The sequence below is a fragment of the Coniophora puteana genome, assembly GCF_000271625.1.
Source record: "Coniophora puteana RWD-64-598 SS2 unplaced genomic scaffold CONPUscaffold_9, whole genome shotgun sequence".
Lineage (NCBI taxonomy): Eukaryota > Fungi > Basidiomycota > Agaricomycetes > Boletales > Coniophoraceae > Coniophora > Coniophora puteana.
The window spans coordinates 976,899-1,004,582 of record NW_006913061.1 but is presented as its reverse complement, the minus strand read 5'-3'; the positions used below and the strand labels follow the sequence as shown (position 1 = coordinate 1,004,582).

At 52.9% G+C, this 27,684-nt stretch overlaps 9 protein-coding genes across 9 annotated transcripts; 2 read left to right on the top strand and 7 right to left on the bottom strand.

Moving 5' to 3' along the window:
- Positions 1-130: 130 nt before the first annotated feature.
- CONPUDRAFT_126896 (kinase-like protein) lies at positions 131-2,815 on the bottom strand. Its single transcript, XM_007772608.1, has 8 exons — positions 2,433-2,815; positions 2,322-2,374; positions 1,977-2,271; positions 1,687-1,923; positions 1,452-1,634; positions 1,314-1,388; positions 1,045-1,251; positions 131-987 (listed from the first exon to the last, which is right to left on the bottom strand). Exons 1-8 carry the CDS (start codon positions 2,604-2,606, stop codon positions 712-714), a joined length of 1,500 nt encoding a protein of 499 aa, XP_007770798.1. The 5' UTR covers positions 2,607-2,815; the 3' UTR covers positions 131-711.
- A 2,228-nt stretch (positions 2,816-5,043) lies between these two features.
- Positions 5,044-7,166, bottom strand: CONPUDRAFT_138285 (kinase-like protein). The gene is made up of 6 exons (XM_007772607.1): positions 6,991-7,166; positions 6,708-6,944; positions 6,476-6,658; positions 6,351-6,425; positions 6,094-6,300; positions 5,044-6,036 (listed from the first exon to the last, which is right to left on the bottom strand). Exons 1-6 carry the CDS (start codon positions 7,069-7,071, stop codon positions 5,758-5,760), a joined length of 1,062 nt encoding a protein of 353 aa, XP_007770797.1. The 5' UTR covers positions 7,072-7,166; the 3' UTR covers positions 5,044-5,757.
- A 1,794-nt stretch (positions 7,167-8,960) lies between these two features.
- CONPUDRAFT_126890 (kinase-like protein) lies at positions 8,961-12,046 on the bottom strand. The gene is made up of 11 exons (XM_007772606.1): positions 11,765-12,046; positions 11,523-11,706; positions 11,447-11,464; positions 11,074-11,387; positions 10,989-11,021; positions 10,623-10,937; positions 10,346-10,573; positions 10,111-10,293; positions 9,986-10,060; positions 9,734-9,937; positions 8,961-9,678 (listed from the first exon to the last, which is right to left on the bottom strand). The coding sequence occupies exons 4-11, from the start codon at positions 11,179-11,181 to the stop codon at positions 9,361-9,363; spliced, it is 1,464 nt and encodes a 487-aa protein (XP_007770796.1). The 5' UTR covers positions 11,182-11,387; positions 11,447-11,464; positions 11,523-11,706; positions 11,765-12,046; the 3' UTR covers positions 8,961-9,360.
- A 76-nt stretch (positions 12,047-12,122) lies between these two features.
- On the bottom strand, positions 12,123-13,208 carry CONPUDRAFT_107142 (FAD-dependent thiol oxidase; the record flags this gene model as incomplete). Its single annotated transcript, XM_007772605.1, has 1 exon — positions 12,123-13,208. A coding segment is annotated over one exon (617 nt), but the record flags the coding sequence as incomplete, so codon positions are not given.
- An 815-nt stretch (positions 13,209-14,023) lies between these two features.
- CONPUDRAFT_166898 (acid protease) lies at positions 14,024-16,213 on the bottom strand. The gene is made up of 4 exons (XM_007772604.1): positions 15,912-16,213; positions 15,636-15,850; positions 14,911-15,579; positions 14,024-14,850 (listed from the first exon to the last, which is right to left on the bottom strand). The coding sequence occupies exons 1-4, from the start codon at positions 16,079-16,081 to the stop codon at positions 14,618-14,620; spliced, it is 1,287 nt and encodes a 428-aa protein (XP_007770794.1). The 5' UTR covers positions 16,082-16,213; the 3' UTR covers positions 14,024-14,617.
- Positions 16,214-16,798: 585 nt separating this feature from the next.
- On the bottom strand, positions 16,799-19,796 carry CONPUDRAFT_126876 (glycoside hydrolase family 47 protein). Its single transcript, XM_007772603.1, has 8 exons — positions 18,947-19,796; positions 18,765-18,882; positions 18,520-18,695; positions 18,307-18,421; positions 18,160-18,253; positions 18,003-18,101; positions 17,182-17,950; positions 16,799-17,112 (listed from the first exon to the last, which is right to left on the bottom strand). The coding sequence occupies exons 1-8, from the start codon at positions 19,399-19,401 to the stop codon at positions 16,968-16,970; spliced, it is 1,971 nt and encodes a 656-aa protein (XP_007770793.1). The 5' UTR covers positions 19,402-19,796; the 3' UTR covers positions 16,799-16,967.
- A 1,643-nt stretch (positions 19,797-21,439) lies between these two features.
- On the top strand, positions 21,440-22,129 carry CONPUDRAFT_17525 (HET-domain-containing protein; the record flags this gene model as incomplete). The annotated part of the gene is made up of 1 exon (XM_007772200.1): positions 21,440-22,129. A coding segment is annotated over one exon (690 nt), but the record flags the coding sequence as incomplete, so codon positions are not given.
- Positions 22,130-24,009: 1,880 nt separating this feature from the next.
- On the top strand, positions 24,010-24,756 carry CONPUDRAFT_83405 (uncharacterized protein). The gene is made up of 2 exons (XM_007772602.1): positions 24,010-24,185; positions 24,271-24,756. The coding sequence occupies exons 1-2, from the start codon at positions 24,167-24,169 to the stop codon at positions 24,636-24,638; spliced, it is 387 nt and encodes a 128-aa protein (XP_007770792.1). The 5' UTR covers positions 24,010-24,166; the 3' UTR covers positions 24,639-24,756.
- Positions 24,757-25,036: 280 nt separating this feature from the next.
- Positions 25,037-27,024, bottom strand: CONPUDRAFT_145243 (uncharacterized protein; the record flags this gene model as incomplete). Its single annotated transcript, XM_007772601.1, has 11 exons — positions 26,907-27,024; positions 26,648-26,752; positions 26,550-26,588; positions 26,444-26,486; positions 26,354-26,384; positions 26,130-26,304; positions 25,871-26,072; positions 25,743-25,803; positions 25,535-25,687; positions 25,316-25,476; positions 25,037-25,101 (listed from the first exon to the last, which is right to left on the bottom strand). Exons 7-11 carry the CDS (start codon positions 25,902-25,904, stop codon positions 25,037-25,039), a joined length of 474 nt encoding a protein of 157 aa, XP_007770791.1. The 5' UTR covers positions 25,905-26,072; positions 26,130-26,304; positions 26,354-26,384; positions 26,444-26,486; positions 26,550-26,588; positions 26,648-26,752; positions 26,907-27,024.
- Between the last annotated feature and the right edge of the window lie 660 nt (positions 27,025-27,684).

The window sequence follows — 27,684 nt, the reverse complement described above, 5'->3', positions numbered from 1 at the left end:
TACCTCATCGAGTTGTACCAGTACCATGTTTTGGACTGTGGGTCCTTGTGGATCACAAAAGTCAAGCTCAAATAGGTTTTTCCAAATAATAAACTTTCCAGCAATGTGCATGCGAGAGCTCACAGTAATAGTTATGTACTCAGTACGTCAAAAATGTCTACAATTAACTACACACTAGACATCTGCGACGACGATCAACGCCAGAGTATCAGGTGGTGGAATAAACTGGAAGACATAGCCCAGGACCGAATTGATGATGCATCGGGAGCCGGAGGTACATCCGACCCATTCCATCAAGCGCCAGCTCTTGACGCAAGTCGGTTTCCGCTCAACAGCACCAATGTAATATCAATTAAAGCGACGCATCGTGACACCCGGCCGACTCTCGCTGTCCTCCTCAGGGGCAAAAATACCAAACATTTCGTACCGGACAAGTGCGGTGAGGAGTGGAAGGAGATAAGCGAAGCAAGCGTAAACGCTGCATGCAGGGTAGACGGATAATTATCGAGGAGAGATATGTTAGCCAGTGGCGGAGAGCCATTACCGAGATCCGTCTCCTGAGAGCGACAAGACTCAATCAAGAAAGGCGGTACTTGGCGGGAGGAGGTGGGCGCTGAGATTGGAGGCGCTGAAAGAGCTCATATGATACGCAGATAGCGAACTAAATGCCCTCCCAAAGGGACTTACTATACCACATGAATCTCGAGCTTGTCAAACCGAGCTCGCTGCTGAGAAACTCCCCGCGGAGCCACGCGGCGACGGCCAGGCATTAGAGGTGAATGCCATCTCGCTGCTTCGAAGCCGGCGAACGCATTCTAGCGCACTTGGCCTCCGGGCGGGCGTCCGGTCCAGACATTGCTTGCAAAGGTTCCAGAGGGCGTCGCTCAGCTGCCCTGGAGGACGCTGGAGCTCTTCACCTCGAGTAAGAGCAAAGATCACCTCTGATTCGCGCCTGTGTCGTGCATATGGAACAGAACCGGAAGCCAGCTAGAAGGAGGGTCTGATAAGCGTTAAGGGGTATAGCATAGGATTGATATAACACACCCAGTAAAGCACGCAACCAAATGAATAGATATCAGTGGACCAGCGGATTGTCGAGTTTCCCTGAAGGAGCTCGGGAGCCAGGAAGCGAAGTGTGCCACCTCTGCCGGCACCCGAGGATGTAGACCAGTTGATGCAATTGCCCTTGAGGTAGGACATGCCGTAGTCGCAAAGACATGCACTCCCAGAGGTAGAAATAAGGATGTTGGCCTGGAAAGTAGATGGGTTAGTTACTGTTGCGTCGATATGAACGTCGATATGAAAGTACTTACGGGTTTAAAATCTCCGTGCATGACTGGAGGGTCCCTTGTATGCAGGTACCTTATTGCTTGTGCGACATCGCATAGCTGAATGGCACGGTATTTGGTCAACACTCGAACTCATCCCCGTAATGAAGAAATATGACGTACAATTGAAAAGCGATCAACTCTATCTCGAGGTGTCCTTTCAACGTAACACAGCAAGTCACCTTTCTCCACGTAGGGCGACACGATAAAGAGCTTGCGAGTGAGACTTTCCCGAAACACACCACATAAAGGCAGCACATTGGGATGGGAAAGAACGGAGCATATGACGAGCTCCTTTGCAAAGGCCTGATGTATGCACGTGAGTCAGCGTTCTATAGGACAGTATGAGACGACGGACTCTCAAAGCCTTATCGCCACCTGAAGCAGGTATCCTGACCTGCTTCATAGCAACAAGCTCTCCTCTGGAGCTGCCTAGGAAGACGTCACCTCCAGATCCACCCCCAAGCCACATCTGGACGTGTACGCCCTCCAGCTCAAGGCGGCGCGGCCAGTACCCTGAACGTTTGGCGACTTTGAACATCGCTTCTTCAAATATTGACTGGTATCTTCTAGGAACGTTTCTGATCTGCTTCAGCTACGCTAAGTCAGCACGGTGTAAACAAAAGACGTGTCGGTGGAGTATCTCACCGAATCGAGAAGGTCAACGCATGCCTGTGCGTCAAGCCCCGTCCAGGAAAATATTTGCGTGTGTTCGGGGGCCTTCAACATAGAAATCAAGGTGTTTGCAAGAGAGACAAAGTCCTTCTCAGGAGAGAATATCGCGGTGCAAGGTCCCTCGTGGTCGTCTTCGTATAAGAATGAATGGGGATGCACGGGGTTATAGCATAAAAGGTGAGAGCGAAGATTTCTGTGGTTTCGTATGGCAGTAAGGGCGTCTCCGCGAGTGAGGTACTTCACGCCCTCAAGTATACGTAGAAACGTTCTAACCTTGCAAGGTCAGCGGACATAGAGAGGTCAAAATAGGGTACGCACCGCTCATCTCGACGACAAACCAGAGCATGCACAGCAACTCCAAGAGTGTGTCGCTACACCACTGTTAGCGCGTTCCTCAAAGCAAGAACCTGGGAAGGCAGGAAAACTCACATAATAGAGCCTGGCTTCGTCGATCAGAAACCGCAGCTTGCGCCGCTGCTCAGTGGTCACTGCCAGCTTGTCCTGTATGCACTTGCGAATCTCTCGAAGGTCGTTCTTTCTCCAAGACTTTCTCCATAACGGGCTGGTGTGAGAGCCGCTGCTCGAGCTTGTGTCTGATACCATCGCCTATCTTAGGTCGACGAGACTATTCTTGCGTACGGGGGCGGTGATATCAGGACTCTGGGCAGCGGTTCTGAGCGAAGCGGCTTCAGACCTAGCTAGTACCCATCGTCGATGTCGAAGACGGGTCGATAATCAGACCGCAGCACGCCTAAGAGATATTATATATCCCCCACGGGCTTGAGTGCCACATGTTAGTGTCGCGTCTTCAGTGAGGCAGCTTGGGGGCGAGATGGGAATAGAAATCTGTTAGGAACTTCAGCTGGGCCGAACAGCGTGTCTGGACATATCCGTGCGGAATCATTGGGATTCCTGCATTTAGATGCACGAGATGGTGACCTACTGTGACCCGTGTGACGTGCTTCGTGACTTACACACCTTAGCATGTCAAGATGTTCAGATGATAGCACCTTGAGACTTGCTTCTGAGATATGAGTCCTGACGCTGAACAAGAATCACTACAGTAGTCAACAACAGACGGCCTTGCACACATTCATAGAAATGAAATAAAAGCACTTAGCAGGACCTCTTTTATATACAGAGCATAACACCTTAAGCTTTTTCTGGGGATCGAAGTGGCAGGTACCGGCGAGATAAGTCCTCCACTTACAGTATTGACTACCTACCGACTCGGACTAGATGATCGATGACTCTAGAGCGCGAAAAACGCTGAATTGTCAGCATCCATCGCGTACCACCGAGTAAAAATGCTGACTAGAGTGTGAATGAAGAAAACTAGCGACACTGTAGTTATCAGGTCAGACTTTTGACTAGCATTCTGGAGAATCTACTCAGTACTTCAATAGTCCGCACCCGGTGAGACAGGTAGTTCAATGGTGTACTTACAATCAAGTTGACAAATAGGACGCTGAAACTGCCACAGATGACGTCGTAGACATTCAAGAATGAACCCACATTTAAGAGAAGAAATGAAGAAGAAATAAGATGGTGGTACGCAGTCTTACGCAGTGGCACTGACGGGAGTCCGTTTTGGAGACAAGAGTAAAAACCTGCCTACAGCGAGCACCTTATATCTCTTTCGACATGCTTTAGGTGTGTGTAGCCAGGAGGAATGGGCGAGATGGCCATGCGGTAACTCTATCTGCTCTACATAGGTTGCGGCACAACGAACGGCATTCCGTGAATCTCAGAACTTGCGTTGAACAAGTACTATCGTACTACTCAGCCGGCGCTTGTACCAGGCCTGCACCGCATTCTGATGCTGTGCCGCGACATTTACACCCGTGCCTTGCTTGGTCCTCGTGTAGACCAGCATTGAACACGCGCGACTTTCTAACGTTAATACAGCTCCACCGATTACAAGTTATTGGCCACAAGAAATTCATGTTACATGTTGTGCTACTTGATCTCTGGTTGGCGTTAGTGTTTTCTCTGGTTCACGTCCACTCACTCAATTGGGGACGATGATCGATGATTGCTGAGTTACGGAAGATGACATTAATTCGAGAGCGAACCCTGAAGCCTATATTGAGAGTACACGCGGAAAACATCACTTTGATCGTGTGGCCGCCCCGTTCATCTTGAATCAGGCTGAACACGTTGGTTCCGGTTTGCATATCAGTTTATAGCATCGGAACTTGGGGAGTTTACGCACGTTTGACGGGACATTGAAAAAGCCCCGTGCTGGACGCCGCCACACATGGGTGGCTTTCAAGAACGAGGGGCATGCCCAGTCAGAGATTTGCTTTCAACTTGTGGCGCATCAGCGGATGTGACATCCAAGCCTGGTGCCCGGGTTCACCCCTGCGTGCACTAGTAAGAGCTTATCGTCAATGGAGTACGACGCACCTCCCATCACTTGGGCAGATGCCATATGAACCGCCGCAAAGGTATACTATGCTGGAACCCGCAATGAAATCCGTCACCCGCAATGAAATTTGTACCTAGCGTCCGTAGTTTTCATTTCTCTACCAAGCCGCGCAATACGGACATAGAGTAGTTTCATTAGATGGCCCATGTTCAATCTTGTAGGTATATACCAAGGGACAGGGGAGGGACAGTCGAATTTCATTGCAGGTGACGGTTTTCATTCCGGGTTCCGGCATAGTATGCTAGATTTGCCGCTCGCTAAGAAGCGGAAGAGGTGGCTGGCGACAGCACTGTTGGCGCTGCTTCTAAGCGCGCCTCAGACAGTGCCCCATTGTGTGGTCGCCGTGACGCTATGCTCTGCGTACACGATACGTTACTTACTTAGTACGATACGATACTACCCTTTGGCACTGTAGCCCCCTCCACCCATACGATTAGAATAGGTACAATATCATATATTTTGTGTTCTCATCCCTCGGCGTTGCTCTGTAACTGCCTGCAGAAGATTCGTATTGAGACGAGGCGTTGACTATCTCATCGAATCGTACCATGTTTTGGACTGTGGGTCCTTGTGGATCACGAAAATCGAGCTTTTCACACTATATGCCCAGCAATGTGTATTCGTATATACCCAGTAGGCTAACCATGTTTACCCCTATCTACATACTAGGTATCTGCAACGACGATCAACGCCGGAGTACCAGGTGGTAGGATATGCTGAAAGGCACAGCCGAAGGTGGCACCAAGGGCTGATCGGGAGCTGGAGGTACAAACGACCCGTGCCACAGAGCATCAGCTCTTCGAGTTAACACACGTCGTTTTCCGCTCAACAGCGCCGATATCATGGAACGGGACGTCGTGACGCCCAGCCTTTATCGGGAGCTGGAGGTACAGCCAACCTATACCATCGAGAACCAGCTCGTGACGCAGGTCGGTTTCCGCTCAACAGCACCGATGTTATGGCGAGGGCGACGATGTCATGACGCCTGGTTGGCTCATTACCCTTAGCGGGGGGTAAGTTTCGGATGCCACGAGGGTCTAGCGCTTCCTGAGCGCTTCATCCTAGGTGAGCAAAACGAAACTTTGAAGTGAATAAGTAAGTGAAGCAAGAGTGAACGCTGGTGGCTGGAAGTCAGTGAGTAACTACGAGGAGAAAACGCCAGCCTGCAGTGAAGGATGATAGTTAGATCCGCCTCCCGTGAATAATAGCTACGAAAACAAGCAAGCTGACTGGAGCGGGGTGATAAAGGTAAGAGAACTCATTCTGGGCGTAGATCGGGGAATAGCTGCCCTCCAAGAGCACCTAGACATCACGAATCATCGCTCAGGAAGCCGAGCCTGAGGGAGAATAAACGACTGTAGAGGGATACAGCAACGGCCAGGCGTTGGACGTAAATGCCATCCCGCTGCCTCGAAGCCGGCGAACGCAGTCTATCGCACTCGGACGTAGGACGGGAATCCGTTCCAAACATTGCCTGCAAAGTGTCCAGAGTTCGTCGCTCATTTGTCCAGGAGGGCGCAGGAGCTCCTCACCCCTCGCTAGAGCCATTATCACTTCGGATTCACGTCTGGTCCGCGAATATGGAACTGAACCACAAGCCAGCTGGAATGAGGACTCAATCAGCGTTTCTGAAACGAGTGCGGTGTCGACGTGACTCACCCAGTAAATTACGCAACCGAACGAGTAGATATCAGTGGAACAAAGGATTGTCGAGTCTCCCTGAAGGAGCTCGGGGGCCTGGAAGCAGAGCGTGCCGCCGCTTCCGGCACCCGATGCCGTGGACCAGTTGACGAAATCGCCCTTGAGATACGACATTCCGTAGTCACAAAGGCATGCATTCCCGGAAGCGGATATCAGGATGTTTGCCTTGGTGTCAGTATATTAGCTATTGTTGCAATGACGGCGGAGAGACTTACGGGCTTAAGATCCCCATGCATAACGGGAGGGTCCCTTGTATGCAGATATCTCAGGGCTTGTGCAACGTCGCGGAGCTAAATAGCACTTATTCAGTAATCGCCACCGGCATTAAAAGGTAACATACGATTGAGAGCCGATCAATGATATCTAGAGGCGTCCTTCCAAAGTGCCTCAATAAGTCACCCTTTTCCATGTAAGGCGATACCAGAAAAAGTCTGCCAGTGACTCCTTCCCGAAATACGCCACGCAGAGGCAGCACGTTGGGATGGCAAAGGACCGAGCATATTACAAGCTCCTTGGCAAAGGCCTGATGCACATTAAGTAATGATCTAAATGATGCTGATGAAGTAACGAACTTTCAAAGCCCTATCTCCTTCTGTAGCAGGCATCCTGACCTGCTTCATCGCAACGAGCTCTCCCTTTGAGCTGCCCAGAAACACATTGCCGAAGGACCCGCCTCCAATCCACATTTGGATGTGCACGTTTTGCAGCTCAAGGCGGCGCGGCCAGTATCCTGAGCGTTTGGCAACTTTGAACATCGCTTCTTCAAGAATCGACTGATGTCGTCGCGAAATATTCGGAATTTGCTTGAGCTGCATCCATCAACATGTTATCAAATGCGTCAACAAAGGAACTCACTGAATCTAGAAGATCTACGCACGACTGCGCATCGAGCCCCCTCCAGGAGAAGATTTGGGTGTGTTCGGGCGCATTTAACATAGGAATCAGGGTGTTCGCGAGGGACACAAGGTCCTTCTCTGGAGAGAATATCGCGGTACATGGGCCCTCGTGATCGTCTTCGTATAGGAATGAATATGGGTACATCGGATTGTAGGATAGAAGGTGGGTGCGAATATATCTGTGGTTTTTAATAGCAGTAAGGGCGTCCGCTTGAGTGAAGTACTTTACTCCCGCGAGTATGCGTAGAAACGTTCTGATATGCAAAGTCAACACATGCACAAAGGCTCACTGAAGTGTGCGTACTCCTCATCCCGACGACAGACCAGAGCATGCACAGCAACTCCTAGAGTGTGTCTCTACGCCGCGATCAGACATTCTCTCAGAGGGCGACTCCGAGCTGGACTCACATAGTAGAGTTTGGCTTCGTCAACCAGAGACCGCAGCTTGCGCCGCTGCTCGATGGTGACCGCTAACTTCTCCTGGATGATCTGGCGAATCTCCCGTACATCGCTCCGCGCGCATAACGCGCCCGTGCGAGAGCCGCTGCTCGAGCTTGTTCCTGATGCCATCGCCTGCCTTGAATTGACGAGGTGTTCTATGCGTGATAGGGGGCGGTGTTATCAGGACTCGGAGCAGCGGTTCTGAGTTAGTGTCAGGCTCGACAAGCCATCGTCGGTGATGATGGCAAGAGGGTCGAATGCGCAATAAGTCGGGCAGAGGATATTTATGAACCATGCCTCATGGAAGCGACGCGCCTAAGGCGAGGCGGCTGATGCGCAATGGAAAATCTGTTTGGAACTTCAGAGAACATCAGCTTACCCCAAGAACGGATTCACTGTTGACCAACCTAATTACACTTGGGGCAAATGCCGTTATTACCTCCGAGAATATCATTTCAGAAATCTATCGAAAAGCAAAAGTTCGCTAATCAATTTTCACGAGGAAGGAAAATTCATCAGAGAATTCACCGGAGAAGGAAAAATATAATTGATGACTCAGCCATTTGGCGGGGGCTTGGAGGCACTTAATCCGTATCAGACAATCTGATAGGATAACTTTTGCAATGGATTTTCCTCGGGAAAAAACCAGTTGGCAGAATTTTTGCACCTCGATGGATTCTTGATCGATATTCTGGTAGGTAATATCGGCGTTTGCCCGTAGTGTTATATGCACAAGATTGTGACGGATGATTCGTGTGACACGAGGCGTGATGGCGTGACTTAGCATTCACTTAAGCTCGTTTTTTAGACTCATCTCATCTAAGCTCACCGGCACCTAAGGTACCTAAGGCTACTACATAACTCATTTGACTCTCATCTGATTTGCACTAGTGCTGGAAGTTTCGCTTCCTGTGTTGCGCCCGTTCAAAGGGGCTCCTTTTCACGTACCGGGTAGACAAACAAAAGTAGACAGGCCGCGGGCGATCCGAAATACTTATAGGACGTCGGTTCGACGAGTTCGACCCGAGGATCACTTCCGTGGCGGGTGTGCCCGATCCAATGAGTACACCCAGAGAACTCTACACTGGAGTGGTAAACCGGGTCTGCGTGGTGTTTGATAAGAGCGTCACATTCGTGGTTCAGTGACGCTCGTGGAGAGGCGCGTCGTCTGCCGCTAGGGCATGCATTGTATTTGCCGCAGGAACTTGGAGGCACCGACGCGCGGCCGCTTGGAGCAATCTTTGGGTGCTAGCCTGTGGGTAATGAGGCGAGATTGCTATTAAGGCCAAAGTTAGATTTATTATTCACATAATGAGACCATTGTTGCGGGTTGCATGTTACTTCTAACTCGGAACGTCTTAGTATGTCTGTGCGCTACTGTGTCCGTGCAGTGTTCTATTGACAGATCAACTACGCAACTTGCGATGCAACACTTGCCTTGTATTATGTATCTTGTAGCCTACTCTACCTTTGCGCTCATTGGCACTACCGGAATCTCTGACCAAGCTCGACGCGGTAGTAAAAGTTACAACTAGAAATACACGAGAAAAAAATTATGGAGTACATGTGGCCATTTGAGGGACATGGTGATCGTTTCTGGATAGCAATGCGCGAAAACCGTCCATGATAAGCCAAGGCAAAGGTAGGTGAATATCAATGACAACGGGAAGGAGGAAAAGGAGCGAGAAGAAACGGTCATCAGAAAAAGGGCTATGAGTGGTCGTAAGTGATCCAGGCAGGAAGCAGTATGCAGGTTTGAGGAAGTAACGTCAAGAACGCAATGCTCTCATAACTGATTAAGTCAGGCATGGGAATGAAAATGTGCATAAACGGACGAAGCATTATCAGGACGCGTGTAAGGTGAAGCAGGCTTATCGATCGCCCAAAATTAACACACCACGCGAGGCATAAAGCTGTGCGCAGGGGAGGCTATACCATGATTGTCGGATAGAGAACGACAAGCACCCTCCTGGGACATGGGTCTCCACGGAGGAAGCGTCATCCCTTCTTGCTGTAGAAGATGAACACACTCCGTCGCACATGGGCGGTTGGCCGGTTCGGTGGCTAGGCACCTGGTACAAAGGTCCCACATCCCGTCGCTTAGACCAGCCGTCTCGGGGCGCGGGAGACGCTCTCCCCGGAATAAAGCTGAAAAGACTTGGTACCCGAACCGATACTGGGAATAGGGTACTCCGCCTGAAGCCAGCTTGAAAACTTGCGTCAAAAATTCAGCCTACTGTTTTGTGCAGCAACGAGCGTACCCAATAAATCATACATCCGAACGAGTAAACGTCTGTAGAGCACGATATCACTTCGCCCTTGATAAGCTCTGGTGCTTGATATCTGAGCGTTCCGCCATGTCCTGGACCCATCGAAGACGACCAGCCCAGGTGACTATCTCTTATGTACGACAGGCCGTAATCGCCTATGACTGCTCGTACGTTGGCAGAAACAAAAATGTTACCCTGAGATGATGGTTTAGCGGGTTACGGGAACAAGGAACATAAACTCACAGGTTTAAGGTCGCCATGGATAACTGGAGGATTCCTTGTGTGAAGGTATTGTAGGCCTTTAGCAATGTCATAGAGCTAACAGGGCCGAGATTAGCTCGTGTTCAATACGTGCTGTAGCGACTTACAATTGAAAAGGAAGTATTGGGGCTGGGCGACGTGGACATGAAATATTCTTGGAGATCACCTCTTTCCATGAAAGGTGAAATTAAGTAGAGCATAGGTGGGTCAACCCCTCGAAATCCACCGCGTAGCGGCAGTATGTTCGGGTGATTTAGACGAGAACATACAATGAGCTCTTTGGCAAACATCTTCGGATCAATGGTAAATGGTTGATAACGTGAAGAGAGGTAGGACTCGCACCTTTAGAGCACCGCCTTTTTGCACCCTCATACACTTGAGAGCTACTTGCTCCCCCCGATAATCGCCTAACAGGACATCACCGAAAGAGCCGCCACCGATGGGAGTTTGTCCAGCGATTGTGACATCTGATACCTCGAGCAGGTGGGGCCAGCATCCTGAGCGTTTGGCTAGTTTGAACATCACTTCTTCGAGTACGGCTCTACCGCGACTGCTGCCCCACTCCCTGACCTGAGGCTCTCATTACACATTGCGAAGCTCCAATGAACTGATCACTCACTGAGTACAATAAGTCCACACATATCTGCGCCTCTGACCCTTTCAACGAGAAAACTTGCGAATGCAGTGGGGACATAAGCGCATTGATTAGAGTGTTCGCAAGGCCAATGAGATCTTTCTCAAGGGAGAACGCCCCAGTACACGGGCCCTTATGCTCAAGCTCGCAAAGAGAAGAAGAGGGGTGCGTTGGACAATGACTGTGAAGATAGTCGCGAATAACCTCGTGATTCTTGACAGCCGTGAGCACGTCGCCGCCATACTGCCGTACAATCTCGAGGATGTTGGTGAAGATCCTATCATTTGCTATTGACATCAACTGCGGGGGAAGTCAACGACATAACACATACCGTTCATTCTGGAGGCATACCAAGGCATGAATACCCACGTTGATCGTTAGACACTATACTCGCGTTAGCGAAGACTATTGGGATATCATCCACACGGAAACTCACCGAATACACCCGTGTCTCGTTGAGAAGAGACAACATCTTCCGCCGTTGATTAGATGTAAGTGCAGCATGGCTTTGAATATATTCGATATATTGCTGATCTTGAGCCATACGTCGTCAGATTAGGGTGACGGCTTGGCGGGGCAGAATCCCATCTTTCGGCACCTAGCGGTACTGGGCCACTATGGACGATGCGCCCACGGTGGCACGTGGAGCGAGTGTTCAGGAGCGTCGAATGATCTCGAAACTTCCAGGATTCATCACCTCAGAGCCGGATGCCACGGGATTGCGCAGGCGTTAACCACATCCTGCATCGTCTCCATGGAAAGTTAAAGCATGTTGAGGCATGTTGTACTGAGAGACAATCTATTCTCACCTTGGAGAAAGTGTCCGTCTGCTTGTACGAGGTAAGAAGAAGAGCTCATTTGTCTGGTTATCGTATCATGACGCACTTTCGCTACTTGAGACTTGCTTGCTTGACATTGCATCGCGAAAGGGGAGCGAAAGTGGGGAGGCAGGAAAGTCGAGAGAGAGAATCAAGAGAGAATACAAGGGTATGAGTGTTCAATCCTCCTCGACAAGATGACGACGCCGTCTTCACTGGGGAATATGACGAGCTGGATGTGGATATATATCCTACACGGGCTAATAAGACCGCTAGTGACAGACAAGGCATTCAGCATAGCATGCTTACGAGCGAGGACTACAAGCGTTGCTGGTATCTCCCGCAAAGCTCTATCTGACTCTCGCGCATAACCTCTTGGCGACGGATAACACAAGGGCATCGGTGCGCGGGGTAATCCAGCCCTCTGGTGTAGAAGCAATCCATCCAAGGATGGAAACATATTTGAACAAGGCTCTCATCGCGATAAATCAGTATGTGTTGCAGAGTCATAGAATGGGAACGAAGGCAAGACGATTCAGTGGTAAACGATGGCCAGGAAGATCCAGCCATTGCCAACAACAACAAGCATATACACTTGTGTTTGCTACTGTTGTTGACAATCGCCAATTCAGAAACACCAGTACCTACCAGTACGGTACGCCATTGAGTTCAAGTTACAGGTTGTTACACTATTGTTACTTACCCAAAGCTACCATAGCTATGCAAAAGCGTTACCCTCGGGGCAACGTTGTTACAAAGTACATAGTTGTATGGTCAGTGGAACAGTACTAAGTAGTACCGAGTCCCTCGTTGTGGGTCCAACCTATGATTTCCTACCATCGCTTACTCTAGTTGACAAACCAATGGCAGAGAGCAGATGAGGCTACTAATATCACTATGAGATGGGTTTGTAAAAATTGCCGCAATGCTGGCACATGAAGTGCGAATATTTGCGCGCGATGTTCTCGATGGGAACGGAGACATTCGCTTGTGTGCAGTGCGCGTGCACTGCACTCTGTTTGTGAGTAATTGCGGCAATGAGTGCAACGCATGAAACTGTGCACACATCCATGAGTAAGTTCTGCAGCGCTTTCGCAAATGTGACATACAACCACGAGCCTTCCATATACACAGACCTAATCACAGCTCCCATCCGGCGGCCCATCCTTCCACCTCTCATCCGTCTTCGCACAATCAAAACTTTCCTTCCCCAGCCTCTCATTCACCTCATTATGCCTCTCGCACAACCACAAGCTCAGCGCCCTCCTCCCGCTCACATCCGGCGGCGCAGCACCCATCCGCTCGCCGAGATGCGACGCGCAGTGCGTGCACGGGTACAGCGCCGGCAGCGCGCGGAGCAGCGAGAGCATGTGCGAGCGCTGCGACGGCGACGGCGAGTCGGGGTAGTACGCCGCGGTGGTGTGCAGGAAGGACCACGTCGCGCGGCCGAGCTGTTCGACGTCGGGTGGGCAACCCGGCGGTGGTTCGTCCGGGCGTGCTGGTGGATCCTGCGTGGTGATGGTATTCGGGGAGGAGGAGGAGGCGAGGCCAGCAGAGGCGCCGAAGGCAGCGAGCATGGGTGCGGTGGACTTGTTGTCCGATGATGAGGAAGAGGAGGAGGGCTTCTTGGGTTTGGCTGGGACCTTCATGTGACGGAACGCGGTGCATATCTTGCACGGCTTGCCGTCTGGGCCGATGACCCAGCCCGGCGGGGGCTTCTCGGGTGTGCTCGTGGAGGCGTCGGGTGCCATCGTCGCAGTAGTATAGTGGTATAAAGCGCAGTGAGTGGGGAGAGTATAAGTATGTGCCCGCGATGGGTGCTTAGCAAGACAGAGGAGAGATCCGAGAGGTCGGGCCGAAACACGGGAGGGGACGCGTCGGCTTAGTCAGACGGCGCGCGCCTGTCGACGCGTTTTCTCTCTCTGACCACGTTCTTCTGCTACCGTTTACGACTTAAGAGCCGTATCTCAATTATGCCCCAAAGAACCCCGCTAACCTCTCGCCCGCGCGACCTCATCTATGTTCTCTTCTTCGCAGTATGCCTTCACCCCTCCCTCACTACCATTCAAATTCAAGTCTGATACCTCGACACACAGATCCACATCCCCGCAACTCTCCTACTCGACTGCCAGTCCCTCTACCCCACCTCCCTCGTGCCCACGCCCATCGCCGCGCTCCCACGGCTCTACGTCGAGCAGTACGGCGACCCCCTCATCGGTGGCCTGTTTGGCTACTTCGGGGACACGGTGCGCGCCGGGCTCGAGGTGTGGCTGAAGCCCTTCATGGTGCTCGAGGCGTGCGTATTCCTTGAATGCGGTAGATTTAGATACGGGTGTACTAATGCTCATGTGGTACTGCAGGATATTCCAGCTGCCCACGTTCATCCTGGGCATCAGAGCTCTCTACAACGGTACGCCTCCTCGCCTTCCCCTCCCCTCCCCTCCCACTCACCCACCCACCCCCACAGACAACCCAACAATCTACCCCCTCCTCCTCGCCTACGGCGCCTCAACAGCAACAACCACCCTCCCCTGCGTAACGACCATCCTCCGCACCCCGCTCCTCGATCTCCCCGCCGGCACGGCGTACGCGCTCTCCGACCTCGCCGGCTCGCCCCCCGCAATCACGTCTGCGCAGCGCGCGATGCTGCTCTTCAGCTACATCCCTTTCCTGCTGCTCCCGCTGGGCATCGCGGTCGACATGGCGTTCCGCTGTGCGCGATATGTGCGGGCTGGGGTAAGGGCGGAGCGGGAGAGCAAGGGGCGGTGATTCTGTGTTTTGGATGGGAAGGGGGCCGGTGTTCAATGAGAAGGCGGGGTGGGGTGCTAGTGGATTTCGACTCGAATCTCCCCATGCTCCTTCCGGGCGGTGCATTGCGAATCGACTTAGAGTGCTCACAAATGTAGTCCTTGGTTGAATACGATACCCAAAGAAAGACACTCAAAATCACGCAGAACACACTTGTGGATAAAAGGATATCGATAAACGCAAAGCGAGGGGGTATAACGATGAAAATCCCGGTATACAAAACATCAACAATACGAATGTGAACGGTACGCGTCATCTCCAACGAGCTACACATTCAACACAACGAAGGAACGAAAAAGCGAAAAGCGACAAGCGATGATACAGTCCACACATCTCCCATCAAGCCGCCGCCGCTCAAGCGAGCTGCGCAAACCCAACCTGCGCATTCCCATAATCAAACGCCGTATACACATTCTGCAAAAACACATCGCCGAGGATCCAAAACGGCGCGCCCGCCTGGCCAATGATGCCGCCCGCGCACTCGCTCGCGCCCGCGGCCACAGGACCGAAGTTGAACGACTCCTTCGAGATCGCGAATGCCTTGCCGCCGAGGGTGATGCTCACGTCGGGGAAGGCGTCGCACGGGACTGTGGGGCCGGATGTCGATGGTTAGCAGTGGTATAATGGAGAAAGGAAAGGGGACGCACAGGAATAAAAGCCCTGCCCGAGCTCCGTCGCGTTCTTCGCGCCCAGCGACGCGTAGAACGTGTCGACCTGCGCCGGATCGCCGATAATAAGCGTCGTGCCCGTGTCCACGATCGCATGCACCTCCTGCAGCGTCGCGTTCCCGCCACTCCCGGTCGACGCATCGATGGAGTCCGCCTTGATCTGCCACCACCCCTTGTCCTCCAGCGGCACATACGTAAACTCGCCCGTATACAGCTGCGCATTCGTCCCGCCGACATACAACTCCGGCCCGTCCCCGCTCTGCGCAAGCTTAAACCCAAACACCGGCGCCGCGGACGCAGACTCGTTCACGAGCGTCGAAAACACCGGGCTCGCAGGGAAATTCGAGATCTCCTCAAAGCCCATCCCGAGCAGCCCGTCCGCGGGGAACGTGCCTTTCCCGAGCTGCGGCGAGTACATCGTCGCGGCGCCCAACGTCTGGTTCGTCGCGCGGAGCCCCGCGAGCGCGACGGTGTCCGTGTACTGCCCGCCTTTGACGGTCGCGCCGCCGCCGTACGCGAGCGTGAAGTTCTTCCCCGTGGACGCGGAGGACGAGGACTGCGCGGGGTCGTAGATGGCGTGTCCGGCGCAGGTGGTGCCGCAGTTGGGCCCCGCGAGGAACATGTCGCTGCTGCCCGTGTCGAAGAGGACTGCAGGCGGTGTTAGTGGATGCGCGCGCGCGCGGTAGAAGCGTGTGAGGGCGCACCGGAGTAGGTCTGGGCGGGCGTCCCGACGGACACGTTCCCGTACCACAGCTGGTTCTTCATGTCGGTCAAGGGGATGGATCCGTTCTGGCCGCCGTCGCGCCGGGCTTTGGCCTTGGCAGCGTTCTGGGCGGACGCGGCCATGGTGGCGTCGTCGCACAGCGGGTGGGGCGCGCCGGTGTTCTTCTGGTAGGCCTCCATGCCGAGCGCGACTTTGCTATATTTAGTGAAACGGTGTTAGTCTAGATTCGACGTGTTAGTCACGAAGAGAGACGCACGCGAGGGTGTTCTCGACGTGGTTCTGGAGGAGCAGCTTGTCGATGGCGCCTGTGACGGTGTCGATGAGACCGCTCGCCTTTGCGATCGGGATGGAGGGCGAGTGCAGCGACGGGGCAGCCGCGACGAGGAAGGGCATGGCGGCGAGGACAAAGGACTGGGTGAAATGCATGGTTTCTTGGATTGTTCTTGTTCAGGTAAGTTGTTCGAAGGAATGTATGAGGTGGGTGTGACCCGTAAGTTTCAAGTGAGCGACAGAGTCTTGGTGAGACTACGAAGAGAGATGGAGAAAACGAGACGGTCGACAAAGGACAGAACTCGTGAGGGTATGAGAAGGAGAGCAGGGAAGGGAGAGGGAGTATATATTGTGCCCCGCATTTTGGTCGGCTGCAACGATGATTCACTGATCTCGACTTGTCAGATGTCAACGTAAATGCCACACCAAAAGGAACCGACGAACCGCCAAGAAATATGAGACGCGTCCTCCACTTTGACGTCTCATTATGAACAACTCCCCAAGCTGCGGCACGACCTCGTTGTCAACATTGATGCTTCGTGCCTTCACCATGAGACGACTAGGCCACACTTTGGCGTGCAAAAACTCTGTAGACTCAGATTCCTGGAATTGCAAGAAGCCAAGGAATGAGATGCCTTGTTCCAAGCCAGCAACAAATATCTATCCGCCAAGCCGACGCGGCAGTCACCGTCGCAACCCGCCCACCCGCACAATGCTCCACCTCGCCTCTCTCGCCAAAATAACGTTTGGGCATCCCGTGCTCCGTGCCCATCGAAGCTCGGAAGCTGACACGCGTCCCGTGAGCCAGCGCGAGAGAACGGCAGCAAAATCTAATATGTGGTATGAGAACGCTTGGCTCAAGTCTACTTAGTTGTTTGCCAGTCGCGTCCAGCGCGAAGCCCTCCACCGATCCGAGACAGGCGAGCGATACTTTTAAATGACGGCATTAGAGGTTACAGTATGGATGGAGAATGACCGATACCATTCCGCACTCCATACCACCTCTAACATCGACGGGTAATGTAACGTATAACTCTCTGCCTCACGCCCTCCGCCCGATCCCGTACGCCTCCCGCTCCCACTCGCTCCACTCGAACACCGGCAACGGGTGCGCCTCCGTGTTAAACACCCACCGCTCGAGCGGCACGAGCTCCTCATCTGTGAACAGCAAGAAGAGGTACTTGAGGCTGTGGAAAACACATAGTCAGCGCCGCAGCACAAGCACAAGCACGAAAACCCAAAAAAAAAAAACGCACGTCTCCGCCAGAAAAAAACTCGGCATCTCATTCTTCCACCCCCCACCCCCCACATCCACATCCCTCACACTCGCATACCCAACCCCACCTGGCCCGGTGGGCACCGCGCCCCGTTCTATCGCCTCGAAAATCGCCCACCCGCGCTCGCGCCACACCGCGTCCCCCGTCACGCGCCACATCACATACAGACTCTCCACCGTCTCCGGCCTCAGCAAATACGCACTCTTCAGCACCGTCCAGTCCCTCGCCCCGCTCGCCCGCCCCTCGCCGCCTTCCAGAAACCCGCCGGCATACGTACCAGGCGGGACACCGCCCGGCCTCCCCTGCTCGACCCACCGATCGTACTTGCGCGCCCAGTGCTCCGGCCGCGCGCGCGTCTCGTACTCCGGCTGCTGGCCGCCCGACTCCCCGGGCGAGAGCAGCACGCGCTGCTCCATGCGTAGCTCGTCCGGCCCCAACCCCGTCGCGGTGTCCCCGTAGCTCGCCGCACACGTGTACGCGAGCCCTTTCGCGGCCCACATGTGCATCTCCTCTTCATACGCGCTCAGCGCGCCCTCGCCCCCGCCGGCGCTGCCGAGGGTCTGCACGCCGAGCGCGAGGAGCCCGGGCAGGAAGCACGAGAGGTGTTCGAGGCGGTGCGTCGGGGCGCCTGCGCCGCCGCCGCCTGAGGGTGAGGATAGGGAAGAGACGGTGTCGGTGACGTAGACGAGCCCGCGGTTGGGTGTGGAGTAGAAGAGGTGCGTGAGGATGCCGTTTGCGGCGTCGATGTCTGTGGGCGTGTCAGCGCACCAGACGGTAAATAGAAGAGGGGGTGATCTCACAGAGGTCGCGCATGGCGGGCTCTGACCGCGCAGAGAGGAGGTATTGTTTGAGGAGGTACTCGTAGCCGCTGTCGGCGTATGCGCCGACAGTATATTGTTCTGCACATCGTCTCTCATCAGTTTGCCACGAATACACGCGGTAAACATGGACGCTTACTGCTCGCGGGCTTGCCCGTCGCGACGTCCCAGTGCGCAGCGAAGAGGCCGTCGACGGTGGGTGCGTCAGCCATGAGCTTCATCACGTTCTCTACCTGCAAACGCATTATCATCATCTTCATTCTACACAAGAAGGGAAGATGCGCACCTTGTCATAGTACTCCCTCCGGCCCGTCAGATGCGCGAGATACTTGTACTCCATCTGACAGCTTGTCGCCTCCGCCCAGAGCACATTGATATTCCACCCTTTCTTGGTCTCGCCTCTACATAAACGTTCCACCCAATCACACCAATTGAATGCAAGAAAAGGGGTGAGAGGACCCATAAGCACCAACACCAAGCTCGCGCGCGCAGGACTCACGTGGCGGGGTTGACGGCGAACAAGGGGAGGCCCGAGGTCGTGTTGAGCGCGGGGAGAAGCGCGCGGCCGAGCTCGTCGGCGCGCGAGAGGAGGATGGGTTCGCCCGACAGTGCGTAGGCGGAGAGGAGGCCGCCGAGGTAGCGGATGACGGTTTCGAAGAAGGGGATGAAGTCGTTCTGCGCGCGCGATCAGCATTGAGTTGCGACCAGAGGGGGCGAGAGCAAAGGGCGAGGAAGAGTGCTCACATGGGACGCGTATGAGATGTTGGCGACGACAGCGATCGAGTCGGCAAAGGTGTCGTGCAGACCCATGAGCCACATCGTGTCGAGCGCGTCGACCATCGAGACCGCCCAGCCGTTGAAACTTTATCCCCCGTATCAGCATTCCCTCCTCTTGTAAACAACCCAGCCACGAAGACACCACGCACTTGTTCACGCTCCCCTTGGACAGCGGCAACAGCTCGTCCGCCGGAAGCGCATACTTCTCATACTCCCCGTACGCATGCACGAACGCGTCCCTGACCTTATCCGCCCTTGCGCTCCAGAGCGTCGGCGCGCCCGCGAGGCGCGCAGGAGGCGGCTTCGGGCGCGGCTCGAGGTATGCGGGCCCGTCCAGCGGGCGGATGTCGATTGGTGGGCGGGGGTGGCCCGGGCCGCCGTGGTGCCGGAACCCTGAGAGTGGACCGCCGCCGGGGCCGGGGCCGAAGCCGAACCTGGGAAAGCGGGGGAGGGAGGAAAGGAGCCAGAAGCAGGAGATGAGGGCGATGCCGAGGAGGGGCCAGCGGAGGGACGGGCGGGCGAGGAGGTGCTTGAGGGCGTGGGGCAGCGGCGTTCCGCGGGCGCGGTGGGGCAGTCTGTCGTCGCTGCGGTGGGTGGGCAGCATCGCGGGTCCTGCTTAGGCTTAGGTGGCCAAGGACGGGTGGTGGGCAGACAAAAGCTAGAGACGGGCGGGCATATTGGATGTTGGGATATCCACGGTCGGCGGTAACTCAGTCTTGTTGCGACCTCGGAGTGGGAGAAGAAGGCCATCATCACGTGTCTTAACGCGCGCTCTCATCTCTCTCCTGTACCACCGCGCCCAGCCTCCGCCTCCCGCTGCCCACACCCAAGCGATGAGCCACCAAACGAACGCGACGCTCGCCAAAGACAGGCTGTACGGCCAGCTCGCGTCCAACCTCAAGAACATGTCGCGCATCATGGGCCACACCGCCGATCTCTTCGAGCAGCTCCAGACAGATCTCGACTCCATGCGTGTTCTCGCGGGCACGCATGCTGCCCAGTTCGTCGTCCTTCTGTTGTATCGGTGTCGTGGAGTCAGAATTTGACCTGTTGTTGCAGGTTTATGACCGTCTCTGCTGAGCTGGCTTCGGATGGCCATGAGGGGAGCGAGCAGGGGAGTGTGGGGGATGCGGGAGATGATAGTGAAGGGCGGTAGAAGAAAGTGACAGGAGACAGTTCCGACTCACCACAACATCGCTATCCATGTAACTGTGAGTTTACCTGTTAAACCTCTTGTGTATTACCGTTCATCTCCCCGTTGCCTCCAAAACGACAGTGCTGTGTCATCGGACTCGGCCTCTGGCTCAGACTAAGCAAGGTGCAATTGCCCTCGTAATCTTCTCCCGGTCAAGGTGACTTGGCCCCGACTGAGGCAACTCTACGGAGCGAGACTTGCGGTCTTCGATGTCCTATCGCTTTCAACGGAGACTTGTCTTAGTTAAAGCAATGGGTATCCACCCTTCTCAGTCATCGAATCAAACCAAGCCTGGGTCTGCCTCAGGATTCAGCGACAACGCGTAAACGTTTCAGTTACGCTGGCCAGCTGTCAGTTCCATGCCAACATTGCTTGCTTGTGGCACATCTGAGCGCATATACATCATGTCTCGACTTGCCGTGCCTGGCGGCGACATGTCAACCTTCTCAAGAATCTTGGTTTGGGGCAACACGGACTTGGCCTTGATGATCGATGTCAAGGCTGGTGCAAATAATGGAAAGACGACTTTATCATAAGTATTCGACACCAGATAAGTACTGGAACAGATTCAGCGAAGGTCTAACATGGCTCAGTGGAATATTATATAAACGACCAAGGTACTACTACTAGTAAGTAAGGGCGTAAAAGTCCAAGTGGCATCTCTAGCAAAGTGGAAAGGCGCGAGCATAGCTAGCCAGCGCCGACTCAATATTCAATGCCGAGGTCCAAATCACACAAGAACTCGCTGTGGGAATGCATAGCATCAAACATGTGCATGAGCGTCAAACCAGAATCAATGCTCTGAAGCTCTTGTACTTGTTTTACGCTCATCGCTACCTTCAAACGCCTCTCTTAGCACCACGCTTACGAGGAGGGAGGAAAGATAAACCAGGAAATCACCCTGTGTGTTAGCATTCTCTCATCGCTACCATGTAGCATCTCTTAACCCGGTCTTCAGCTACTCAGTCTCCTCAGCTAGCGCATGCTTATACAGAGGCTATTGCAGGGACCATCACGGTATCTGAAGAAGAGGGAAAGGCCCAATGAACTTGTTCCGAACAGAGATGTCTGGGTTGCGCCGAGAAATTCGGAACTTCAAAGCGAACATACCACTAGTAGTAGTACAGGGCACTCGGAAAGAACGGGCGATGGGCCGGAGCTTGAGCGCGAAGTTGGCCCCTGTCGGGACTTGGAAGAAGACTGGGACATACGTCGAAGCGAGATCAACCGCGATTTCAAGAGATACATCAACAACAATATACCCATACGTCTCATTCAGTGTGACGACACCGGCAATCTGAGGCTCGTCGGGCGCCGCGAAGTGAGAGAGTACTTCCAGCCTCAGATCGACAAGCTCGACTTCAGTTACTTGATTTCCACGATGGAGAGCGAACTTGACGAAGAGCAGGCCGAGGGAGATATCGTGAAGGCGGTGAAGAAGATAGTCAAGTATGCCATTCTCTCGCACCGGTGGTCGGACGACGAACTCTCTTATCAGGACTTCGGTCGGGAACGGCCCGGGGGTTTCGAGCAGTCCATTGGGTGGACTAAAATCGTCCGCTTTTGCACTGAGGCCGCTCGCCAGGGCGTATGCTTTGCGTGGATCGACACGTGCTGTATTGACAAGACCAGCAGCGCCGAGCTGGACGAGTCCATCCGGTCCATGTTCAAATGGTATCAGAACTCGACGCTCTGCATTATCCACCTCGATCAGACTACGTCGCTGGAGGACATGGCCGGAGACGAGTGGTTCCGCAGAGGCTGGACTCTCCAGGAGATTCTGGCTTCCGGAAGAGTCCAGTTTTTCAACAGGAACTGGCACTGTATTGCCCCCAGTCCAGAGAGCGACACAGGGCTAGTCTCGTTCAGAAAGGCGCTTGAAGTCGTCTCCCAGGTGACAGGAATACCTGTCAGCGACCTGAGAAGGTTCCGACCATCGCCTCGGGACGTAGACGAGCGCATGACCTGGGCGGCGAACCGAGAGGTCACCAGGGAGGAGGATACAGCATACTGTCTGATGGGCATATTCGACGTGTCCATCCCGATAGCATACGGAGAAGGTCTCGACCGGGCTTTCTGCCGTCTGGTCGAGGCCATTATGGCGGCCGGAGGCGACCCTTCCGTCCTCAACTGGGGAGGAAAACCAGCCAAGAACCACGCCACAGCATGCATGCCTGCCTCGCCAGTGAGCTATCAGCGCCACCCCAAACGAAACAAGCTAAATTCGTACCGGATGGATATGACGCTCACCGGCAAGGGCTTGCGTCTTTCTCTCCCTGTATTATCTCTGAACTTGGGGTTTCCCGATCGAGAACTATCCTTTTCGTTCATTAGTCCCCCTTTGAAAGGAGCCAGCTTTAGCGTCACGAATTTGGAGTACGATCGGTTTCACCCTCTGAAAGGCTTAGGCCATTCCTTCGCCCTTGGCATCACGAACTATAGCCTGCTTAACGAGAAAGGGAACCTGTCGGTGGTGGTTCACCGGCCTCTCATTGGATGGATCCTCAAGAGCTCGCCCTTCAACGGGTCCGAGTCGCAGCACACTGAGACGGGGAGGTCGTGGAGAAGGGTTTCCACCGCGACGGTACATTTTTCTTTTGCTGATATGCCAAGCAGAGTGGTGGTCGACAAGAGGATGCTACAGATAGTGTACTTGTAACCACCGTAATCACTGTGTGGCTTCCATGGAACTATGGGTCCGAGCTAGTTGGAAGCTTCAAATAGTGAGTTGCTGTGCGGCGTTCTCAGACCCGAAACTCACTACAATTTCTTGAGTCGAAGGACAATCAAGATGCAATCTTAGAGTTTTTGCTATGATAACTCGCCTATGCATGGGATCCTTCCAGGCTGCTGGCGAAAAAGCTGGGTGGAAAATAGCAATGAAAACATACAGAAACCCAACAGGAAACGGGGCGAAGTCGTAGATTCACACACGCGTGCTAAGGAGAAGACGGGAAAGTCCGTATAATCGACATGCTTCGCTGTCAACTTTAAAGTCTTTTCGCCCTCGTTTGCTTCTCGACATATCAACATTTTACTACTTATGTGCTGTAGAAGTTGATATTGTGCGTGTTCTTCGCACTGACATCTTCACGCAGGTATCTGTACCGACAGACTTGAAGGATAGAGATACGTCTCCAACTTGTTTGCCACAAGACCAGACAAGACCATCAGTAGACACTGACAGGTCCTGCCTCATGGGGTTCAAATCTGACGTATGACATGCCAGCGCTTGCTGCGCATTGCTCGCGCAAGCGCCAGTGGGCGACTTTTGAAGTCTTGACGGCCCCTGATGGCAAAGTCATATCCTCGACGTGCCATACATATATCCTCCGCAAGTTCTGTCCCTGGCCCTAACTTCTCCATTCCTGTCGTTTCTGATTTCCGCCCTTCTTTGCATACCATCCAGAACACTGAATCTCGCATTCAGCGGCGGCGCCCATATCCGCTCCGCCCTTCGTTCCCTTGTGCGCCATGTCAGTCAACGCGACCAATGGTCTCCCCCCAGAAACCTCCGCACAGCTCTTTGCAGACGGGATTGACCTCATCGGAAGCACGACGATCTGCGGCATCTTCTACGGATTCATGACCTCCCTCGCGGGCCTGTGCATCTACACCTTCTGCCTCCCGGGCGCGCGTGCAAGACGCTCTCCCCACCGCACCGCGATCCTCGTGTCATATGTCGCCACATCGTGGTTGTGCGGCTCGCTCTACGTTGCAGGCAAGGCGCGCTGGATGACAGACGCGTATGTCGCTCGGAGGACGTCACTGCAGAGCCCGTCGATGTGGTCTGACCAGACGCTGCCGGAGCTTGTTGTTGTTGATACGGCCTATGTGCTCTCGGCGGTTCTTGCAGACGGGCTCATGGTACGTCTGCACTAACTTGGGAGGGTGTGTTTGCCACTGATCCCGTTTCCTGCTTTAATTTACCTGGCCTCCGTTGGTAAGTATCTCTGCTCAAATGCTCTCGACATCCCGGGCAGGCTATGCTGACTCCCCTGATTCCTTCCAGCCCTAGGCTTTACATCCCTTATCATAGGGTCTCTTCGCGGATGTTCTTTCTTTTGCGCGAAGGCCGAAAGGACGGTCATTCCCGAATTTTTGACGTCCGTGGTTCTCAACGTCTACACGACCTCGTTCATTGCCGGACGAATGTACACTACTTCTTTAGGCGATGTTTGTGAAACATATCGGTATGTCCAACTTTCGTTCTCGTTCGCTTTCCGAGATGCGCAGCGAGATGACCAACTTGTTACTGATGATGTTCGGCACTCTCAGGGGACTCCGCTATTCACTCGAAACACTACACCAACATCGCGAGCATCCTCGTCGAGTCATGCGCACTGTTCACCATCACCTCGGTTATCTTCATCGGATTTTACCTTGCACACAACGCGGTTCAGTTCTTGATGATAGCCGTGCTCGCGCAGGTGCAGATTATCGCGCCGCTACTTGTTATGCTCCGCATCTCGAAAGATGTTGCCTGGGAGGCGGACACGGCGACCACAGTCGACCACAGCGAGTCGACCCGGGCATGCAGCGGTGCTCAAGGGCGCCATCGTATGATAGCGATGACGGGTATTCAATTTGCCAAAGATGATGGGGGTGCGGAATGTGGGACTGAGGGAGCCAAGACAATCGGTTAAAATGTATTCAAGGGAGTGTTGTTTCAGAATTTTTGGGGCGATGTACTGCTATACGACTATTATATGTTATGATACCTCACTTTGCGTTCAGGATGATCGCGCAATATACACTCTTTGCACAAGGCCTTCATTTTGATGTTTGTTACAACCGTCACACGAGAAGACGCGCGATTCTAGAACATCACGTATTATCGCGGAACAAGTGGTCCCTGCGATGATAAAAACACCACATGACCAAATGGAAACGTCTCGCCAAGTTGTGTTGAAAGAGCGAAGCGTTCCCTAAAAGCGAGGGCCTCATGAGTCCGTAAATCGACAGGGACAGTGGTAGTATATAAAGGTGAGAACTAGATTAGGCGTCATTGAATTTATACCAAGTACGCAGCGGCTTGAAAAGGTCACGGAGTGACTCGGAAAGCAAGATGCTTGACTTGACAATACGGCAACTTTTGGAACTCTGAGTCTGAAGAATCAGTGTACAAGTAGATACTTACTTTATGGAAGCGGTATTACTCGGGTCGTCGTGTATGTACGAGTAAGTGACGTGATTCTTCATCAGTAGCAAAATATAAAGTGCCATTTCCTCGCATTATCTCGACAATACGCGACCCTTCACTCATCGCCAAATGGCTCGAAGGCAGGTCAAACGGAAGTTTCACTTAAACCTGTTCTCGAACCTTCGCCTCCATTCAAGTTCCGCTTGCTGGTCTTATTCATCCCCAGGACAAGACGATTGATGGCCATTGCATATGCGGAAAAGAAGATGCTTCCCGCCATGAATATGAGGTACGGGGCTAAGAGTTGCAGCAACATGGCGAGAAGTTCTGCCAGGCAAACACTATTCGAATATTAGCCGTGCATTGATGGCCTAGTAAGTTGTATTAGAAAATACGTACCTGATATAGCACACAACACTCCCTTGACCGAGCCTTTTCATGAGGGTTGCTCCAATCCAGCGTTTATTGAGAGATTTTCTGTAGTAGGTTATGGTTTTATAGCCGATGAACGTCATAAAAATAATATCTGTCACCAGCATGGGTATGCTGGTGCTATTACCGATGTATTTGAATAATTTAAACCATTCCACTTTGTTATAAGACTCACTAGTCTGTGACCGAAGTTTTGACAGGATACATGAGACATACTCCAAGTTGCGGTTCCGATGCTGAGGTATTCGATAGACGTGAGCAAAGAACGATGACAAGAAGCAAAGCTGCCCATGTGTGACACACCTTGAGTGAGAATTCCAGAAGCTATAGCACCCATACCAAGGCTGTACAGAACGGTTATCACATACAGGGCTGTCACAGAGCGTGTAACTGCCTTTTCTATTTCAGACAAAACTTATGAGTCATGGTGCTTATATTAGAAGGCGCTTTCGGATGAAGCTCTGACGGTTTTTGTATATGGCATGGATATGGCATAGCATAATTCCTGTTACTAGGCAATTAGCTTTCGGTAAATGGAGGGGAAAATCAGGGTGATGCTTGCCTCCTCCGTTCCAGCACACAAGAAATACTAGCACTCCCAGCTCAAAAATCTACCAGTAAAATTTCCTATGGAAACTTGACTCACTGGCTCCAGAACTTGCTTTGTACCATGCCTGGCCTTATATGCCCTGGTTCGTACCGTTTAGCTTATTGTTTAGCTTGTAATGTACATACATCTGACTTCATGATCAGCACGCAAATTGAATAGACAATAAAATCACCAACATTTCATATGTATAGTGATCAGCAACGACAACTGCTCACGATAAAAAACCTCAGCGTGATGCAACCGCTCACAGAGATTATTAAACATACAATATGCCTGCATAATTCCAGATAGCAGGGAAAAGTAGCGGTTCTAAGTCGTAACAGATGCATTCAGCTTTTTGAGAGACACGGCATGATTTGAGATTGGACGTACAAAGAAATATAGGATTTTGAGAAGCTTGAAACCGGGCGTCTGTAAAAGTCAAGTGACCATCGGTAATAAGGTGACAAGCGGAAAGCACAGGCACTTACCCACACAATTTGTACCTACAAATGATCGGAGTCGAATGGGTTCAGCGTAGAAACTTTGTGGTCCAATGGGATAGCTTATAATTACCTCGTCCGATACAGTGAGTACTGGAAGGATGGGTGTTACCATTTCAATATTATAGACAGAGAAGGACCTTACGGAAGTCCCATATATAAAACGCAGCAAAACCGACTAGATTATGGATGAGTGCCGGGTAGTATCCAGCAGGGCGAAGATGATAGAGTGATGGTATCGACGTACCTGCGATGTGTCGGTAGGTTGATATTGCCTCAAGGGTGATGTTGTTAGCTTCTACGCTGTCGGAAACTACTTCCAAGTCCGCATTTAGCCCTAGTACTAGTGATAATGTTGCGTTCATCGAAGATGCTGGGGCTGGGTGAATTAGCTAGCGAGCCGACACGGGGGACGACAGATCTAGGGCAAGGTCTGAGATTTTATAAAATCCCGGCCTGGCGACTTTTCTTAAGTACTGTATCATATTGACCACAGGTTTGGTCCCTTGTACAACTCCCCTGCGAACCCGAACCTCCTAGGTGGACAGGGTCCGATTAGCCAACGAACCTTGTCCCAACCTTGTCCACTCCCGACCAAGTCGGCCCTCCGGGCGTGGACAAATGGTTCTACAAGTTTCCACGCCACCAAGAACCTATGGTCGAAATGCTATAGTCTACTTAAAATACCCACCAAGGCAGTGTTCACGACGCTCTCCTTATGCATGCTACGAGGGCGTAGTGGCTTGTCCAACCCCAATGGACGCTAATGGACTCGTATTAATAGTAGGCGAGATGTCAGATCTTCAGGGACCAGCCGTGTCCGCACTAAAGTATGCCAATGCATGCATGCATGAAGGACTCTAGAACTGAAAGTTCAGAACGACGCATAGATAGTCTGAGAATATACTTCCCATGTGGATAATTTTGAACTCGTACGGCTTCCCAATTTCCGAGATCAGAGTCACGCTTGAAGTGTTAGTATCGCGACAACGAGGAAAACAATCGAATCAAGGAACGCAACGCCT